General features: G+C 38.0%; 1 protein-coding gene across 1 annotated transcript in view; it reads right to left on the bottom strand.

Moving 5' to 3' along the window:
* LOC146468395 (multidrug resistance-associated protein 1-like) overlaps positions 1-20,496 on the bottom strand; it is a 37,230-nt gene that overhangs the window by 9,557 nt on the left and 7,177 nt on the right. Inside the window, exons 6-20 of the mRNA XM_085124587.1 lie at positions 18,944-19,136; positions 17,036-17,290; positions 15,316-15,381; positions 13,437-13,574; positions 9,749-9,889; positions 8,285-8,363; positions 7,155-7,227; positions 6,756-6,882; positions 6,020-6,196; positions 4,956-5,123; positions 4,436-4,519; positions 3,830-3,923; positions 2,460-2,599; positions 1,564-1,826; positions 380-629 (exon numbers count right to left, since the gene is read on the bottom strand). Of these exons, the coding sequence (XP_084980713.1) occupies positions 380-629; positions 1,564-1,826; positions 2,460-2,599; positions 3,830-3,923; positions 4,436-4,519; positions 4,956-5,123; positions 6,020-6,196; positions 6,756-6,882; positions 7,155-7,227; positions 8,285-8,363; positions 9,749-9,889; positions 13,437-13,574; positions 15,316-15,381; positions 17,036-17,290; positions 18,944-19,136 (2,248 nt within the window). The remainder of the gene's footprint in view (positions 1-379; positions 630-1,563; positions 1,827-2,459; positions 2,600-3,829; positions 3,924-4,435; positions 4,520-4,955; positions 5,124-6,019; positions 6,197-6,755; positions 6,883-7,154; positions 7,228-8,284; positions 8,364-9,748; positions 9,890-13,436; positions 13,575-15,315; positions 15,382-17,035; positions 17,291-18,943; positions 19,137-20,496) is intronic.

The raw sequence follows: 20,496 nt of genomic DNA, 5'->3' as shown, positions 1-20,496 counted from the left end.
GACACCTTGTGATGTATATCATGCAGTTCATGAATCTCATTAAAGTGCTTTTCTGGACATCGTAGTTACGTATTAACAGTTTATTATTAATTAAGTAATCACTTGTGATTGGCTATCCGTAACAATTCGCGGGAAAGGCGTATCTAAAAATAACCCTACTTGTGAAAACGCCATTTCTCAGACCCCGTATGGAAGTTGTACGCTCTGCATCATGGGCTTCTGCATCAGCTTATTTCTTGCAAATAAACAAGTGACTGTGTTTTTTTTGCTTGTTGTTGTTGTTGTTCTTTTTCATTTAAAGCAGCAATTTATGAACCAGCGCGTGGCCATAACAACGTTCCATTTAATCAAGACTGTACCACTTTTTCTGTCATCTTACCTGAATATAAAAATAGAGGAGAGCAAGGGGAGGTATTGCCGACAGATACAGAGGAGTAGCATAACTAATTGCCACAATCATACCGATAACATCCATCACGCCCATTAAAACAAATCGCAGTTCACCGGGCAACATTTGATCAATGATGTTAATATCCTTTGAAAGCCTGTTCACAATTCTTCCGAGTGGCGTTGTATCGAAGAAGCTCATTGGTGAATGCATGATGTTCTCCAGAAGTCTGTGATGCAAACTGCATGTAGGAGAAAGAAGGAAACATAATTGATCACTTACAGTTAACTTTTCAATGTTTTACATGTCCGGCTTTAACCTATAGCTTGCGCTAAATTTGTATCTTTCTAGAACCAGTTTGAAGAGCATTGTAAGTGAGTATGCCGAGTATTCCTGTGTCATCTTCTGATTAATACATAATTCTCATGAACAATTGATGTTATTAAACATGAAGATGCAAAATACAAGAAGAAAATGGGAGAATCGATATCATAACCTCATTTTTGAAATAGCATGTAATGAATGAGTCCACGATGTAAACTTCAAGAGGATAAGACACTTGCTAACTGGTGAATCATATTATTAATTAATGTTAGGAGCAAACAAACATGGATGGAAAAAATGCTCATTGGGCTGGCGAATGCATTATGCTATCCACAATACAAACTGCAAGATGCAGAGACAAGATACTCATTGTTGAGTGCATCGATATAATCTATGAGTCGATAATCTAAATTGAAAAAGTAAACAAGGGAAGCCTATTGGTGAATGCATCAATGTTATCTATTCTTCCCTTCGAGTTTATAATACAGAAACTACGAATCCAGGAATTGCAAGAAGCTCATGAATTCCTGCATGAAGGATGTAATATTGGTAACTCCTAGAAGCACTGAGTGGCTAGTTCGTGAATGCATGATATCATCTATGAGAAGGCAGGCTGCAAGTAGCAAGAAGAGGAATATAATGGTGTGTGCATTCCTGTTGTCCCCGTGTATGATGCAACCTAAAAGGCAGGCAATCAATCGCCTTTGATCATCTGCGTAAAGATGAAAATGAAAAAAAGGAGACGAAATTCACTGATGAATGGTATGCTAGGTCTAGAAATTATGTTTTTAAATCTTGAATTTCCGCTCAATTAAGGGAATATTAAAACGTATTCAACAATAGAATCTCACGTGCGTGATGCCCGCATGGATCCAAAGGTAATGGCTACGACCGCCAAGAGGATGAACAATCCTTGGCCTGTTCCAATACTGGTGAAGATGATAATGTAGAAGTTCCTTTGCTTATCCGTAGTGATATTTCCTGAGCTCCAGGAGGCTAGCCACACCCCTTCTCCAACTGTGCAAGCTTCCATCAAGAACATAAAGATCACAGTAAAGATCGTGGCGCAGACACCGAAGGATTTAAGGTACGAAAGAAACACGGAGAACTTAACCTAAAAAAAAAAAACAGAAAACTCCCACTAGTCTCCTGTAGCTCAGTGGTAGAGCACTAGAACTAGTAATCGGAAGTTCTTAGGTTCGTCTCTTGATAGGAGCACTCGGATTTCCTTTTTCCGAGTATCCCTGTGTCATCACTGAATAATACATCATTCTCAAAAGAGGCCTGTTTTCACTGACAGTATGAATGAACAATCGTTTGAGAGCTGTCTTCCGTTCCATAACCGCCAAAGGACACTTTTTCATCAGTCAGAGCTGCCAAAAAAAGCAACAATTCTACATACATAGAAAACGCTCAATAAATGTCTTCAGCTACGGATGGCCAAGATAGAAATGAAAAGCAATTCTTTCCTTTCTGTCTTAGATAACATTGGCCAGAACTTTGTGTAGCTCAATCTTTCTTTGAAAATTCGGTGCTCCAAATGCAATTCATGTATAAGAAAGTTGTTAAAATATAAATTTAGAAACTTTTTGACCAAAAAAAAAACTGGATAATCCCCGTGGTATTCTCTCTTGTCCGTCACAATTATCGATAACCTCGCACTAATTAAGTCCTCTACCCTATTAAGAAAGATAGTAACATGCAGGTAAAAGTGGCATTCATCCCTTCAGGAACTGGGTGACCTTACCCTGCCAGTCTCCGATCTCTCTTCTTCAATTATTTGTCCCATTTCTTTTGTAGCTCGCTTTTCAGCCTTCTCAATTTCCGTTGCATCGGCAGAGGTGTTTGATTTGCTGGAATCTCTCTTAGAAGGTCTTGTTAATTTTTCTATCAACAATCACAGAACACAGTTTTTAGTTATTTATAATATACAATGAAATTGTGAATTCATTCACACTTAATTAGTACATCTTAAAGGGACAGTATCACGCTATTTTTAGTAACACATTGAAAATCGGAAAGACGCTATTCGGTTGCAGTAGCAGCCAAGATATAATGACAAAATTACATCAAAAGGCTATCAGAATGCAAAGAAACTATTCACGGATATTTTCGCCGGCAGATGACTAAGATAGAGAGGGGTTCAAATTTGAAAACGTCTGGCAGACGTTTTCAAATTTCGCTGTTGTAACGCAGTAAAAATCGCCGGTTGTACTATATTTTGGTTCAACCTTTCGTCTTAGAATCACTATTAATGTTTCTTTAAATTAGCGATTGAGAAATTAAGTAACACAGTGTCCAGAGTTTAAAGTTAGTGAATTTTGGCCAAATATCATGATATCTCCCATCGATCTCCCATGACACTGCCCCTTTAATTAACAATTTGCGGCGGCTATTTTGTAGATAAGGCAGGAAAATTAAGCTTTGGAAGTAATTGTATTGGATTTTGGTCAAGTTTCAAGGACAAAAGCCACCAAACTCTGTGACGTTTTCAAAAATTTACTTAACGAAAATTTGTATAATATTGTATTTTTGAAGTGACTTGATGTTTCTATTGTAACAGCATATTGACAGACACGTTTTTCGAAATTTTGATTTTAAAACCTTTTGCTACACGAACTTTAAGATTGTCGTCAAAAAAGGTTACATTTTTATGGCATTTTAGCCTTTCACTATTGATTTTGATTATTTTTCAGCTAACTTTGATGGTTTGGTGAAATCGAGAAGTCTAAAATGGCGACTTTTCAAACTAATGACGTCATTTCCACAATGTATCACGCCATCATTCCATTTTTTTTAGAGGGGGTGGGGGTGGGGGTGGGGGGAAGGGGGAATTTAAGAAAACAGTTTTGTCTACAGCTTTAACTTCTACAAGTTACCAAGGATAAGCAATTAATTTGGAGCATGCAAATAACTCCACTTGTCTTGCTTCTTGATAACTAACCGTTGAAGAGAACTAAATTCAGATGATTTCACAATATTGTGGGGTGTGTCAGACTACGTACAATTTGAGATGGACTCTTCAAATTTTGCCACTTGTCTATGTTATTATAACCTGAACGTAACGCTTATTCACTTGGACGTGACAAAATCATCTGGCCCCACTGTAGGTGTTACCTGACGAGGTTTCTGTGTAATTGTCTGATGAAAAGGTTTGCAAAAATTCAGCAAAGGCTCCTGAGTTCTCCAGCAACTCTGAGTAACTTCCGCACTGTCAAGAAACACGAAACGATGCAAATAACATAGTTAAGAAGCCCTTAAACCTGCTGCATTGGGATTTTCCTTACTAAAGCAAATAAGCCTTTCTCTCTGGTAAGAATGTATAAATCTTTACTATTGGGCGCCTGACAATTGCTTGATTAGAAAACCTACTCTGACGGCTTAAGCAAAATGGTTCCGTTAAAATTTCAACGAATAAATTTCGCATACTTTCATAACTTCTGACTCTAAACTGACTACGAAGACCAAGAATGGCACGCCCTTTTAGTTTATAGTGTCCATTCGTTCGTAGTTTGTTGTTTGATGATTATTATACTTATGAGGCAAATTTAATGTAAACAATGACGTCAGCAATGATTTTCCTATACCAACTTTTGTGACAGGCCTACAAGTTAAGCATAGTTATTTTTCTAACGAATTTAGCTGAGGAATTTTCTCATTAGAAACGAAATGTTTTTCTTCATAAAGCACTACTTGTTAACGATTTTATGCTCTTTTACAAACCTCAGAAATTCTTCCATCTTTGATCACGATAATGTTGTCCACTTGAGGCAAAAAGTGAATGCCGTGAGTCACAAGTAGACGAGTCTACAAATAAAGATAGCCAGTGTGCAAATGTTTACTGTCTTAATCAACGTGAACGAAGTGTCAAAATTTTCTTATTACCTAAATCGTTTTGAGTACGAAAGTAGGCCACTAACGGGAAATACAATTGCACTTCAGTTGGTAGAGAAACATTGAATGGGGTTTGGCATCAAAGAGAGTACGTTGACGTAGATAATCGTGGCATTCAAGAGCCTTTACACGCGTAGCATTTTATTCAGAGCTGATCCAAACTTGTGATACCTCTGTTGAAGGGAGGTTGTCACCAGTGAAAACTCTAAAATGACACTTTAAATGTAAGCTGACGCAGACAGAATTTTATGACGAGCGGAGTTATTTTTTTTAACATGGGGCATTGTTGGTCGATCCAAGAGGTTCTACTGTATCACTATGAAACCAACAAATAGCTACGTGTCCAAACCTTATCTCGTAACATCCCTTTGGGACCAATAACGTTGTCAAAGATATGTTTTCCAACATGGGTGTCTACAGCACTTAGGGGGTCATCCAACAAGTAGACATCGGCATTGAAGTACACTGCACGAGCCAAGCTCACGCGCTGTTTCTGCCCTCCGCTTAGGTTTATACCCTAAAAATAAATACAGTGAAACGAAAGATATTTATTTGAAGAAAATAATAAGAAGAAACAATAATTGTCAATTTCCTTACCTAATTCATGAGGGTAAAACAAACGAAATGGGTGGCGTGAGGGAAGTTTGAAAATGGGACTAATTTGGTGAAATTTTGCTTTGAATTTCTCACGGCAAAGAATAATTGGAATTGGTAAAAAAAAAAAAAAAAAGATGTTCAAAACACTCTTCCCTGTGTTTGATTTATTACTGGTAAAACATGCACCTAGACACAAAAGTAAAAATTGCCATGGTCGTAAGCTTGGATGTGTGTATAGAGGTTAATACAGACATTCCATAGGCAAGGCCATAGCCATTACCATCGCCATTGTCATAGGATAGCTTGTGATTCCTGTGTCAGATGTTAACGTGTGCCGACAAATACTCTAAGGAGTCACCGTCGTTATGTCAGGAAGATTTCATGGGATATTGATCCAAGATTTACAGGTATGATTCAATGATGAATGGAAAAAATACAGTGGTGTATCCAAAAAGTAGCTCTTCATCCAATGTGTACTGGTAAAGACGGAATTTGGAAATGTCAGTTTTCATTATGGAGAAAAAGTGAAGTACCTATATAAAACCATTGGTTTCCGGGAAGACAATGAACAACAAACTCAACCCACATATGCATATGGCGTCAATTCCTAGAACCAGGACACATTCAGTTGGTAGGAGGCGAGTGCTCTCACCACTGCACCGTCCCTGCTCTATGCAAATTAAACTACAAACATGTGAATTTTGTTATAAATATAAGCGAACGCTAAGATCCCTTAAATTATAAGTAAAAAGGATCGTCTCTAAGCAAAAGCGAATTGGAATGAATTTCATACAACAGGAATGTGAAATCACATACTCTTTCTCCAATTTCTGTTGAGTCCCCTGCGGTAAGTATTTCCAAATCTTGTCTCAGAGCACATGAATCAATGACTTGCTCGTAGCGTGAAGAATCAAACGGTCTGCTAAAAAGGACGTTTTCTCGTACAGTAGCATTTTGAATCCAAGCTTGTTGGGCGACATAAGCTACAGAACCCTGAAAAATAACGAAGGCACGATCAGTTCCAAAAATGATTAAGACCGTTCCTTGGCAAAAAGGTTCCAGCTGCTAACATTCATGTGTTTGTCGCCACATCTCCGTCTAAAACACACGATTATTTTGCACTCAAATCAGTGGTATAAAGATGGAGTCCACAAATTCTTAATAATACTTTATTTATATAGCGCGATTTCCAGCGATGTCCAATCGCGCTTTACAATTACAGCAAATAAATTTCATTACACCATACAATACTGAATAAAAAATGTGCATTTACATACTTAGGTCTAATATTTCTAATGTACAAAATGTCTAAATGTGGTATTTAATTCTATAGAAAAGCTTTCCTTAAAAGATGAGTCTGAACGTTTTTCTTAAAATTATTCAAGTCTTCACAAGATCTTATTTCAAGTGGCAGGGAATTCCACAGTTGCGGTAAGGCTACTGAAAAGAACCTTAATCCATAACTACAGAGTTTAAATTCCACGTTAGTAAGGCAGTTACTGTTTAAAGATCTTAAATCACGTGGAGGAATATACTTCTAAATACTTCTTACCTCCACAAAAACTTTTCCTTGCAGTTTCTCTGTTTCTCCAAGAATTGCTGAGAGGATAGTAGATTTTCCACAACCAACCTGGCCAACTATTGCCACCAGTGAACCAGTTGGAATACTAAGTGAAATCCTAAAAATATAAACCTTCCGTTAAATATCACCTCGTTGTTGCCTGGGTAAAGAGACTGTAAGGACAGGGTGTGTAACGAAAAAAGTAAGATTGGAGCCAGTATAATGACTACGGTAGTGACAATGACCTCAGTTTGTTTATACTGCTGACAACATAAGCTTGGAAATAAACACCTGGCCCCAGTTGTTCAAAGAGGGGATAACTTTATCCACTAGCTCGGGAAATTAGTGACAAGACTACGCTATAGTTTAATATCTTACAGCATAACTTACTCTCGTAGCAAAGGCGCGTCGCCGCTACCCCAAGTGAACGAGCCATTCTCTATTTTGACTGCACAGGAGGATACTACAGGAAAGAACAGAATAACCTCTAATTTCCATCAGTCATTGGTACGAATTCTCCTTAATTCCGCAATTGTTTTATCCCTAATTTTGCAACGGAATTGACTCATAAGAGCCAAAGCACATAATGATTCCGGCACAATAGTATTGGCAGAAGTCAATCGAATAAGAGCTGTTAGAATTGTTTCTATTCTAGCAGGAGTTAAAGCCAATGTCAGAGAGTCAAACCTATATCAACAATTATACGCTATCGTTAAGAAAAAACCAATCAGAAATTATGAGAAAACAACGTTAACAGCAAATAGAAAAATTATAAATTCTGCTCCTTTTAAATACCGTGGCGGTAGCGCCATCACTAAGCCTAGCAGCAAACAGTTTTTCTGTGATTGACATCCACGAACACGCAACTTGAAGCTAGCCATAGTCTAGGGCATCCTTTATTTGTTAAACCTTTTCAGTAAATATATGCAGAATTATTCCTCGACAACTTCGAAGTGTAAGTTGTTTTAAAAGTATGTTTGACATTTTCAGCACACTTTTTTTTCGACAAGAACTTAGATCATAGAGTCTTCAAATTACATATTTTAATGTTTAATGAGAAAATTCCATGGTAATTCGGAATCCTGCAAAAAGGTTTCAATTCGTCTTTTCGTTTTTAATTCTTTTTTTGAAACGCGCATTTTAAGTAATGTTTAAAAAATGAGCAGGAGGAGTATTTTATCGGATTTAAAACCACGAGGCACTGATAAAACATGTGCTGCGAGTTTTTTGAACGGCTTCAAAAACATGCCTGGAAAAGCGTGTCAATAGAGTTCATAACAATTATGCTTTTGTGAACGTTGGGAATTAGCATACGAGAAAAAACACCGCATACTAATGAGGAGGAGGTTTATCGATATAAAGTCACTGCACGTGATATATACCGACCATTTGATAGGTCAATGGGCTGATGAATTATTAATGATTTTTTGAAGGATTTCAAATATTCGCGTTTGTTGGTCATGCGCCGTGTGGATTGCCTGTAGCGATGTCCGTGCATACCCTTTCATCAATAATCTTACACTTTCTCTTTTGAACATTGTTGGGATCCAGTTCGTCTCTCCCCAGAAATTCTTCCAGTCTTTTAAGAGACATTCGAGCCTAAAAATTGAAAACAAACAACAAACAGTTTTTATCGAACACAATCTGAAAGATGTTCAGATATGTAAAACTGTTGTCTTGTTTTAGTTTTACTTATACCTGTAAAAAACAAAAAAAAAATCAGGGATTGAATTAAAAGAGATTGACGTTCTTCATTCTCACAGAATAGTCATTCTGTTCCGGAAACAAAAAACAGCCTTTGATGTGCACTTACTGAAACGATGAAAAGCTTGAGAAACCTCACCCTGCGAGCAGAGCCTCCTTTTGTCTTTTTCTTTACTGAGGAGAGAAAAGGAGGCTCTGCCTGAATCGTGTCAACTCTTTGAAGCCGCCGCAGCCCCAACCTGTGGACTAGTCAATCTTGTTTTCTCTCTTCAAACTGGTTTTTCCAGTGCGAGCATCCGTTTAGTGATAAAACCGATGGTTATAATTGAGCCCGCTGTACCATGACAAATCAAGATGGCTGCGAGATGCTCGAAGATTCTTCTTACAGTCAATTTACGCGTGACCGGTATTTTGAAATTTGAACGGCGTTTTGAAATTTACCTGTCAGTTTTGAACATCGCCAACGCGGTTTTAAATTTCCCGTAGAAGTTTCCCTAGTTTATTGACGGTATAAAGCTTTAAATTTTTCTTTACATTACAACATTAAGTATTTCTAGAATAACAATTGTTTCCCCAGCATTTTGAATCTTTTTTTTTTTCTGTTAATGCGTCCTCTTCGGAAAGATTTTCAGAGAAATGTTCAACATTCCATTCAAATGTCGGACATTACAAAGAGAAATTCAAATGTTCATTTCATTCTCGGAAACACTGGTCAGGCGTGGATTACATGATTTGATTTTTTTCCGGCTCTGATACGTCCGTCTCTCTTCCTACCGGACACGGCAAATCCTTAATTTATCAACTGGCGATTCCGTTAATGAAAGAGTTATCCAAGCGGTCAGACGAACTCCTTCGCAGCCGATGTTAACGGTGGTTTCTCCTCTCGTTGCCCTGAAAAATTATCTGAAAGGCTCGCCTTAAAATGCTGTATTGGAGGCAAGCGCACGCCTATTAGGCATATTAGGGCTGGGTTCGAAACTGTATCCTAGCAACATGCAGCGCATGCTCAATAAAGATCTTACTCGATTTATGCAGTCTTACTCGCGAACGCCAGAATCGAGCAAGCAAAAGAAAGGCTCTGCTAGCAGGGTGGAGAAACCTACGAAGTATACTTGGTTTTTTATCGATATGATAACATAATAGCTTCCTTCTATGAACATGGTGTATAGTAAATAAAGTTATAATAAAGTTATCAAGAACAATAACCAAATTTGTTATACGTCCGCCTTGTTGGCATTCATGGTAAAAGACAACAACACACAACAAGCCCCACTACCTACCCGAACACCACCCATGATGATATCGGGAAAAGCAATAAGAGGCACTCGTAGCAAATTGAAAAGAGCCAATGCGACAAATGCTTTGCTCGCTGTAAGCTCATTTCCAAGTAAGGTGTAAGTAGCAAATGTTGCGACGGCAACCTGTAAAATACAACAAATTCAACAGTAATCAACCCTTTTACACCCCCAGTATTGATAAGCATCAAATTTCTCCCAAAATATCTCTCCTTCATCATACAGATACAGGTCATAACAATAAAATAAACGATCACGAAAGACAAATTATCTCCGTGTAAGCTACACGGATTCTCCTTGCTACCGGCACACAAAATATGTGAACAATAGTGAGGAAAATCTTCATCTTGAAACTCTCTTTTGATAGAAACTTTGAGGAAAAGTTTATATCCTCACAAACGTGTAAAGAGCTCCACAAGTCTGCAAACACAACTTGAAGTTTATTCATAAGCAAATCCTAAGAGAACTCTGTGATTGATCGATGACCGACGAAAAAGAGAGAGAACTGGTAAAATGCTGACTATTCCTCCTAGAGTGTTTATCCGCCAACAAACCTCACTGCTTTTCAGATGTAATTAAGAATTGATTCGTGCTTAGCGTGCGTATATCGAGTTATGGATGCACGCGGGAAGTTTGAAGGGCACGAGAGAAGCGTAAGAATTGCTCGAGGCGTAGCCGAGAGCAACTCTAGCTTCTTGAGTGCTCTCCAAACTTCCCAAGTGCATTCATAACTGAATATACGCACACTAAGCATAAACCTATTCTTTTAAAACATAAATAAAGTTATTAAGCCCTGGAAAACAGGTTTTGTTCCTGATTAATTACAAACGTCTCTCAATGTATCAGGTGTAATATCAGCTGAGAAAATGTAAGTTGAAAATTGAAAAATTTACAGACGTTTGTATGACTGGGGGTATAACGTATACCCCTAGTCGTACAAACGTCTGTAAATTTGTCAAATTTCATCTTACATTTCCTACGCTGATATAACACCTAATATGCTGAAACTTTGCAAGGTTACTAAAGTAAAGGTGCTCTTTTCAGTGCTGGTATTTCATTCAGTTCAATTTTAACTCCTTCAAATCTGTTGCCGCCTTTTTGGAGAAGTGCCTTTTCTAAGGATTTGATTAGCTTTGCGGCCATGGTATATGAACAGGAGCTATAATCAGGGATGGAGACCGTAACAAGATGTCATTTTGACTTGTGAGCTTGTCCCCATGTGTTATACCAAAAGATCTATTTTTAAAAAAAATTGCGCCATACGCGCGCGACACGCACGCGTGAAAATGGTCAGGATCGCGCGTGGAGAAATTGAAAATCTTACCACCTGTTCAAAATGGCGTCCAATTTTTAAAATTTTGCCAGGGAAGAGATCTCATCGGTGCTCCCATTTAAGGAATTAGACTCTCACAACGAAAAGGTAACAATTGAAGGAAGGTGCGAAAAATTGGAATAAAAGCATATTGATCACATGACTCACAGTCAAGTCAAAAAGGCGCCAAAACGGTGGCGCTGCATGCGTTGCCACAGTTGAATGAATGAAAAAAAGCTTACACGTTACGGACATGCCTCAGACACGTACCTTTATCAAATTTTTCCTCAGCTGCTTTCTGTCACTTTTGCCAGAATGATATGGTTCAAACAGTAGCCGAGAAATGTCTAAAGTTCAGTTATTTGTTGTTGGAGAAAGGCTAAACAGTTGCGGAAAGTTATGATGCTGCAAAGTTGTTACGCAGTTTTCGCAACCTCCATATTGAGCTCTGTCAGCTTTCACTGTTTTCTTGCTCATGTTGAACTGGAAAAAAAGCTTTTTGTTGCTTGTAATCAAGTTCCGTGGCCGTGCAAAGGAAGAAGCAAAACAACAACCGGCTACGTGGATGGAGTTTCTGGCCATAAAAAAAAGTACGCTAAAAAATGATACCAGCTTTATACGTTCTCACATTCGTAAAACCGCAGCCGGTTTCTTAGCTATAAACAAAGCTTATTACTGATACCGGGATAAACAAAAACAGTGGAGGATGTATTTTACTGTAACCAACACCGAGTTAAAACATTTGGATTGGTTTCAGGGTCTTACTCAAGATACGTACTTCAAAATAAGGTAAAAAATCTCTTCTGTCATTTAAGCTTAATATTTGTTTTCACTCCCGCGGACATCCCTGAAAACTTGTAATTTCTCTGCTAGTAGTTTTGCGGTTTCACCTCTTCAGTAAGTTCTGCCGAAGGTATTCTGCGCGGAAATATTAGCTTATTTTGATGTTAAAGTTGTTTGTTTGATGTTGAGGAATATCCTGTGAACTTCAAAACAAAAAAGAGTTTGAAAACATATATTAAGTAGAACGTGTTTATTGTTCTTTTGATGACCATACTGGAATCAACAACTAATAAACGAATGAACATTTAACTTATCTCAAATCTTACGTGTAATACTTCTCGAAAGCAGTTAGCTAATATAGCCGTCACAAGAAGCAGTAAGCTTTTCGGCAAAAAGAAGTAATCGAGGAATTCAATTCTGACTGATGTTGAAAAATTTAGTTGACACTGATCTGTGAAAGAAATCTACTCAATTTGGCATCTTTTAGCTTGACAATGAAATTTCTGCAAATAACTTGAATTCTTTGGAACCTTTCGCTCGGTAATCTCTAACTTTTTAACCATTAACTGTTTTACAGGCATTCGGCATTCCACAAAAACCATGTCCGGCTTATTACGTAAACCCATAAACCCGTAAACCCATTAACAGTTTACAAATTTGGTGGAAGCGCCAAATATTCATTTCAGTGAGCACGTAGAAAACGCTTGAGAGGATGGTTTTAAATAACTCTTCTCCTCAAGGACTAACCACCAATTTGAAATAAATGGTTGAAACTGACTTCTCGAATAAAATTGAAGTTTAGATATATTTCAGCATTGCGGAGAATATTTTTATATTTGCAAGGTTTAACGTTTTCCACTCAGCCAGGAGCCTGATTTCGTAGAGTTGTCCCCAATGCTTTAGTTTACAGCTGTAGTTTAGTAAGTTTAGGGTAATAAATTTTTACTTTCACATTCAAAATTTAAAAATTATATAATTTTGTCAAAACCGAACTGGACTTTCTCTTCTATTTTCCATATAAGGTAGTAGCCTCACGCAAATTTGCGTGTATCCGCGCGGGTTTATATGACATGAAGGGTGGCGCAATTTTTTCTAAGAATAGATTTTTTGGTACAACACATGGGGACGCGTGAACCCCACGCTTACGGTCTCCATCCCTGATTATGGCTCCTGATATGAACCATTAGTATATAGGTGGATTGCATTGCCACCATGCTGGTTTGCAGTTTGCATAAAAATGGAAGTTAACTCCCTGAGGAGAAAAATCTTATTGTTCCTATCCACCAACATGGCCGCCATGACGTCACATGGAATTCTCCAATACCACACAAGTGAATAGTACTTTTCGCGCGTTCTGATTGGTTAACTCGGAGGAGATTAGCAAAGTACTATTCACCTCCGAGCAGCCGAAGGGAACAAAATGGCTTCCTGTCTCGTTTCGTTTCGTTTCCGATTCCCTTCAAGTAATTTTTCGGTCCGCTAGTGGTGGATAATTATTAATTAGTTGCGTCACGTGACGCATTTTGACCAATAAAAGGCAAATGAAAGTATCTTGCATTCATTCTCTCTTGCACTCACCATTACTGGTGCACAGCCAAAAATGAAGTCGATTGCCGAGAGCCAGAAGTTATTATTCCTTAAATACTTAACCTCCTTGTTACGTATTTGTTCGACTTTTTTCATAAAGGACTCCTCCCAGGCATAAAGCTTGAGGACCTGTAAATGAGGTAAGCATTATCAATTATTAAAAACATGATCATTGAATAATGCATTTCCAGAGTTTTGATAGGCTTAGCGGTCATAGTATATCAGCCATTTTACCATGCTTGAGAAATAGTGACCATTAAATTGTCTCCTGGTTGTTCTTGCAAAGTGAAATCAGCAAGATCCAGCAATATTGCTTGGATGTTTTTTATAAAGCAATTATTTCACTAACAGTTGTCGGATATCGTATGATTAGCCAACTTGGAGCTACGCGCCTCGATGGCTATCTATCATCTCAAATCAAACACGCGCAAATGGAATAGTTGTTAATTATACCATCGTGTATTCAGCATCTATCGTAAAGGGTAAAATAGACTTCATATCAAGAAAAGTTAAAAAAAATAAGTCTTAAAATACTTGTTCTGGAACATCTGAGTATCTGAGGTTTCGAAGGGCAAAAGTTTCAAGTAGTATAATGATGATGGATAAACTTCCTTCGTAGAATTTAAAGGGACTACGTCAGGTGGGGCACATGCGCAGTAGAGCCCGGATGAGACCAGTTTGCATACAACTCTTCGCGGGATTTTTGCTTTTCAGCCATTGCGAAAGCTTTCAAAAATATCACAACAAACAGCTTCAGTAAATACTAAAGAACGTTTGTACATAAAAAAATTCACCTACTTTTCCGAAGATGAACGTGCTTCAACAAATGGAAACACTTTATTAAACTCTCCGACGGTATTTGAAAAAGTTAGGCCAACGCTTTCAAAATACTAGAGCTCCTCATCACAGCGCGCATGCACCTGGGGTGACATAGTCCCTTTAATTAGTATGAGCTAAAATGTGTTATGGGAGGGTGACGTCAAAGGAAGAGAAACCGTGATAGCGTTTGTTGGTCTTCATTAACGCAAACTGAAGATTATGTTCATCAATAAATAGGAGATGTCTCCCTTGTTACCAATTGACTGTAGGCTATAAATAAAGGTGTTCACTGGCGGACTCTTTTACTTGGGAACTAAAAGCTCTCTCACTCCCAAGAGCCAATAATTTCTCTTGAATATTACTTAAAATCACTAACAATATATGAGTGTCTAAATGGGGTTAACAGTCAGCCGTCAAAAAGCCTAAAATTTAACCGTCAACCGTCAAAAAAGGGCAATTTTTATCATCAACCGTCATAAAAAGCAGTTATTGTTAGCTGTCAAACGGTTCAAGGTCTTTCAAATATCACTATTTCACCTGCTCATCGCGGACGTCTGGCTCTCAAAGAATCGTTTTAACTGGTAAACCAGTTTCCATGTTCCCAAATATACTCACTTTATGGCATCACAACTGACCTCCGTCTGGAAGTACTTCTGGTTTCAAAATATTAATGATTTACTACATTGATAATGTGTTTCTGACCCAAAAAACAACCTCCAGAACACAGTTGTTAATATCAAAAAACACAATAGTTTATATTAACTTTAACTCATGGAAGAAATTTCCCCTTGATAACCGTCAACGGTCAACCGTCAAAGCTATCCCCCATAGACCCTCCTTTATTTGAGTGATGAGACACAATAAGGGTCGATACATGAAATTTTGGTGGAGAATTCCCTGAACGTAAATCGCTAGTAGTACAATATGAACGTATTTTTATAATCTAGGGTTCGAGTTTTCGCGATTTTCTTTAATTCGACGATGAAATCTGTGAGTGATCGAATAACTGAATAAGTCATTCAATGACTGGGCAAAAAAAACCTGTTAATACCTTTATTCCCTTCAGGACTTCATTTGTTATCTTCATTCTTTCATCCCTCTGAATCAACATTTTAGCCTGCAAATCAAAGGAAAATTAAGCTGAAACAAATAAAAGCAGCGCTTAAAGGGGTAGTCTACATGACCTATTTCTTGTGTTATTTTGAATAGCCAAAAGAGATATTTGAATCAATGAAATCGTCAAAAAATGATTTTCTTTTTGTTAATAATAACCCTACTAGTGCACAGAAACTAGTATTAATTATCTTTGGCTGCGGATGACTAGGATGGAAATGGATTGCAACGGCTTGAAAAAATTGGTCATTTTTTTTCAAGTTCTTCCTGTGCATTGTCAGAGAGATCGAAGTTGCTAAAAACTGATTGTATAGTAGTTTGTTCGTCTTCGGATAAATCCTTATCCCCAGCGCTCTAAGAGTAATTTCACGTTAGATAAAAGGTTCTTTGTCAAATGCCTGAGCAGTTTTGACCAAACGAAAGCAAAATCGCCGTGACAGTGCTCCTTTAACACAAGTAAATTTAACGATTATTCTGCTGAAATCAAGCGGAATCTCGCCTGGTACTCGGCCTTAGGCCGATTTGGCTAAAATCTAGAGATTCTCCGCAAGATTGAGCAGGATAATTGATTTCTGATTCAATACATTGATGACAAAGCACAATTTTATCACAGAAAAGCTGGAACTAATCTTTATTTTGCAATTTTGCCGTTTTTATCCCCCAAAACACGAAATTACGTATACCACCCCAGGTAAAACGTGATCAAACGTAAAAAATAACACAAGTTTGCTAAAGATGAGGTTTTACTTTGAGAGGTCAGAGATGGTGATAAGATTTTTGTGCGTCAGTGAGTTTCGTTATAAGGTTGCGTTCGATCGACCATATTCCGGAATAAGAATAAGTAGAATCGCTGATAGATTACTTTTATTAACTACATTTGGGAAGACATTTCTGCAACTGACGTTCGCTGACACTGACATGATAATTTAAGAGCGAGTATGTACTCCATTAACTCGAAAAACCTCTTCTGTGGGATTCCTTGTCATCATTGTATGTATTCCTGTTCCGGAATAGGGTCACTCGAACGCACCCTAACGTGTTGGACGACTGAGGCTAAAACGTTATGCTTAAGACTAAGATTCGATTAAGAACAAAGGTGACGATAGAGGGAGAGATTTGACCGCCATCTGAAGCGCATTGAACGATTCCCCTTCCTTTATCGAAAAAAAAAAAAACTTGCGAAAGTCTTAACTGACCCGCTCTTTAATTTGGAAGAGCTTCGTACAGTTCATGCACATTTAAGGCATTGTAATGGACAGGTATACAGTAAATCATTTACATCTATGTTACAGTTTATAGGTAAATTGTTCTGTTGTGCTGTGCTGCTATATTATAATTTTTAAAGTTGTGAAATTTACATGCAGATAGTTTAAATATAACGACTGTTGTTATAAAAAAAATAAAGTGTATGAATTAAAGTTGATCCACTGTCCAAATTTGAGTTCACTCCACTATATACTTATGGTGAGTCGATCGGGGATCATTTGCGGTCTAATCTGGGGATCATTTCCCGTCCGGGGATCATTTGCGGTTCAATTTGGGGATCATTTCAGGCCCGGGGATCATTTGTGCGCCCGGCTGTACAGTTCTACTATCTTACTTTGCAATCAAATCTGAGCATGAACATTTCAATACAAAGATAAAGAAGATTTAATTACCTGTAGTGCAACTATCCTGCTAATAACAAGCATATTCAGTGCGACCACCACCAGCATTACTCCAACTCCTGCCAGAACATAGACTCCAAGAGTGTTGTAGAGGAAATACAAGGCAACCCCAAATGTCAATGGGCTTGACCACAAAGCGTTGATGAAATAGAAAAGTTGCGTGACTCGCTGCGCATCAATGGACATCAAGTTTACCAGCTCACCTGATGTAGACTTCTCTCGAGACTTATTGCTCAGTACCAAGGCCTGGAGGATAGAAAAGAATCAGTGTAAGGACTGTGCCTACTTTTGTTACTGCGCATACGTTCTGCGCATCTGGAGATGCTCGGATTCCTATGGGTGGTGCTTACTAAAACAGGGATATTTTTGCACGGTTTAAAAATAAGCAGAGAAAGTAGAACTCAGCAAGTGATCTTGGTATCCAAAATGAAATTGAGGCTAACGAGGTATTTTTCAGAGATAATAAAGCTTCAGTTTGGAAAAAAACGGCTTACATTGCTTTGTATTTTACGGTTTTTTAGAATAATTATTGCTTAGTTATCTCTAAAATATGCGTGGTTACCCCCAATTTTTCTTTTTGGATTCCAACAGTCTTTTCTAAGATTTTCATTTCCCGCATGGCCATAAACCGCCCCAATACTTCGGTATAAGTAGACACCGTCCTCAAACATGCAAAATTCCATGCATACATTTAACGAATAGATATTTGGCCGTACGTGTGTAGAACAAATAATCTAAAAAAGAGCTAGGCTAATTTCACGGTGAGGGAAGTATGTTGCTCAAATTTTTCGAAAGGTGCGGCCTTTCATCTTCAGGGATGAAGAGACTGACCCTGAGACTGACCCTGTGGCAAGAGACGTTTGAATTTAAACAACAAGTTTAAATAGATACCTTAAAAGCATAGGCTCAAGTTACATAAACAAAAACGTTACAATTTGAAAATTTAAACTACAACTGGTAAATAGGCATGAGCAAAATAGCTAACGTTACAACGTAGAAAACGAAAACAAAAAAACCTAACAATAAGAAATTTAAGAAAGTAACATAATTAAGAAGGATGATAGGCGGAAAAAATGTTCATGTCTCATCTCTCCTATTAATCCGATAACGCTAAAACGAGGTCAAAATGTGGAAACAACAAACACTTAAAGAGAGACAGGCGATTGCGTAAGTTCTTTACATTAAACCTTGTTCAAACGCATATTGACATTCAAATCCTAGCAATATGCGGGATGTTTGATGAACTTAGCTACCACGAGTTTCCTGTAGCGCAGTGATATCTTCTAAAGCATCTGGACTAGTAATCGGAAGGTCTTAGCTTCGACTCCCGATAGGAGCACTCGGATTTCCTTTTTTTCCGAGTATGCCTTTGTCACTCACTGAATAATAGATTATTCTGATTTATTCACTAAGCTTAAAATATACCATCACATTTATTACATAGTTAAACAGTGTTCATGTTCAAAGCATGAAGTAACTAGTTTTCAATCTCACTGTATAAGCCGCTATGAAATTTGCAGCTGAGGATCATGCAAGTAAAGCTCACAAGTTTGTTGTTAGATAATATAATATTGCAGAAATTCGAATCATTTGTTGTTAGAACTGTTTTTAGCTGAGTTTAGTAAAACCAAAACCAAAGTAATTATTGTATCCACGCAGTTTAGTCAGGACAGGCGTAAGCAACCAAATTAACCAATCAGAATTCGAAGCGCCTTCTCGGAGCCGGGTGCCAAGCGCGGGAAAACGCGTGCGACCAAGCCACGATTTGTTTTTGCTTTAACTTCTCATTTGGATGAGATACTGGAGCGAGTTTCGCTAGCCAATCACAGAGGCCACTAAAGCAAAGTCAAAGCACACGACAGTTACATTTGATACTCAAATGAAAACGGTTCTAATTACCTTTTCGTAGACTAAACCAATAATGGCTGATTGAACCCTCATGCCGACAATTATGGAGCGTTGATAACTCTGCTGCAGAGCAATAGACTCTAAAATTGCTGTCAGAAACATTGCACCACAATAGGCATAACCTTTCCATTCCTTCCATTCGCCAAACAAGTCACTGTTGTGTTTGGTGTATTCAATTAACAACCTGGGAAAACAAGCACGAAACGGTGGCATCAACTTTCAATACAGTACAATCCCGGTTATATATAACAACCCCCCTCCCCCGCTTATATGACCCATCGGTTTTAGACCCATCCTTTTAGCCTATCTATTTTAGCCACCCCCCCCCCCCCCCCATCTCCCGGTTATAAATTTTAGCCCCCTCTTCAAAAGTCAAAAAAGTCAAAGTCAAATAATTTTATTTATCCACGGTATTCTCATCAGTTACACTAGGTATACTACTTATAATATTGCTAGTTACAAAATTCGTAATATAAACTATCTAAACCTACAATAAATTAAGTAAACTGCTTTACATAAGAGCCGTGCTTGCTTAAGCAATTACATTAAAAGAAGCGCTGCAGCCAGCATGGAAAGATGCTAGAGATCCTGCCTGTCACAAGTGAGTTGGTAAACTGTTCCATAACACCGCACCACTATACCTGAAACTGTTCTTAAAAAAATTGGTGCGGGGAAGGGGGACAGCAAGTTTATCTTCAGTGTTGCCAAGAGAATAGCCAGTAATGGTGCTACGCTCGACAAATCTAGATCGAAGATAATCAGGAGCGAGCCCATTTAGAGATTTGTACACCATACAAGCTCTTTGCATCTGGCGCTGAGATTCAAGCTTTCTCCAATTCAACATTTGAAAAAGGTATTCAGTACTGGTGTCAAAGGCAGCGGAGGTCGGGACTCTAGCAGCACGGCTTTGTAACTTTTGGATTTTATTGGCAAGACTTTTTACCCCTCGGCTATCAAACTAAACCAAGAATTTTGAAATAAAATGAATTGCCGAATTTTTAGTGCTGTTTTCTCTAATCAATTTTTTCACTTGGAGGAGCCACTTCAAAGAGCTAAAACTCAAAGGGAATTTGTTCCTTTGCCTTCAAATTTGGACAGTAGCTAGTTTAACATATAAACAACAAAGACATGTCTGCGAATTTTTTCTTTCGAAATATTTTTTCTCCGAGAGCGATTTTTGTACGATCACTCCACATTTTTTCATCCTATTTCGAAAATTTCCTACAACTTTTCATTGCGATTGAATACCGGGCAAAACGCAGACACGTTTTTTGAGCGCTTTGGGTCCGGAAACTGAGGAGCAAATGAAATTAGCGAAAAACAAAATTCGCTTTGACTTGTAGCTTTAAAAAGGTGATTCGGACGCTCGCATTTAGAGGTCATGAAAAATTCGACAATTCATTAAATTTCAAAATTCTTGGTATTGTTTTATAGCCAGCTCTATAAGCTTTAATTTGATATAGAAGTTTAGGTATCTACAGTTTGAACTGCATGGACGCGCTACATCGCTTGGACGCGAGACACTTCTGAAGATATAGGGTAAA

The sequence above is a fragment of the Pavona decussata genome, unplaced genomic scaffold (assembly GCF_977016875.1).
Source record: "Pavona decussata unplaced genomic scaffold, jaPavDecu1.1 SCAFFOLD_131, whole genome shotgun sequence".
In the NCBI taxonomy this organism is placed as follows: Eukaryota; Metazoa; Cnidaria; class Anthozoa; order Scleractinia; family Agariciidae; genus Pavona; species Pavona decussata.
The sequence above is the reverse complement of the archived record's forward strand: the minus strand, read 5'-3'. Positions and strand labels throughout refer to the sequence as shown.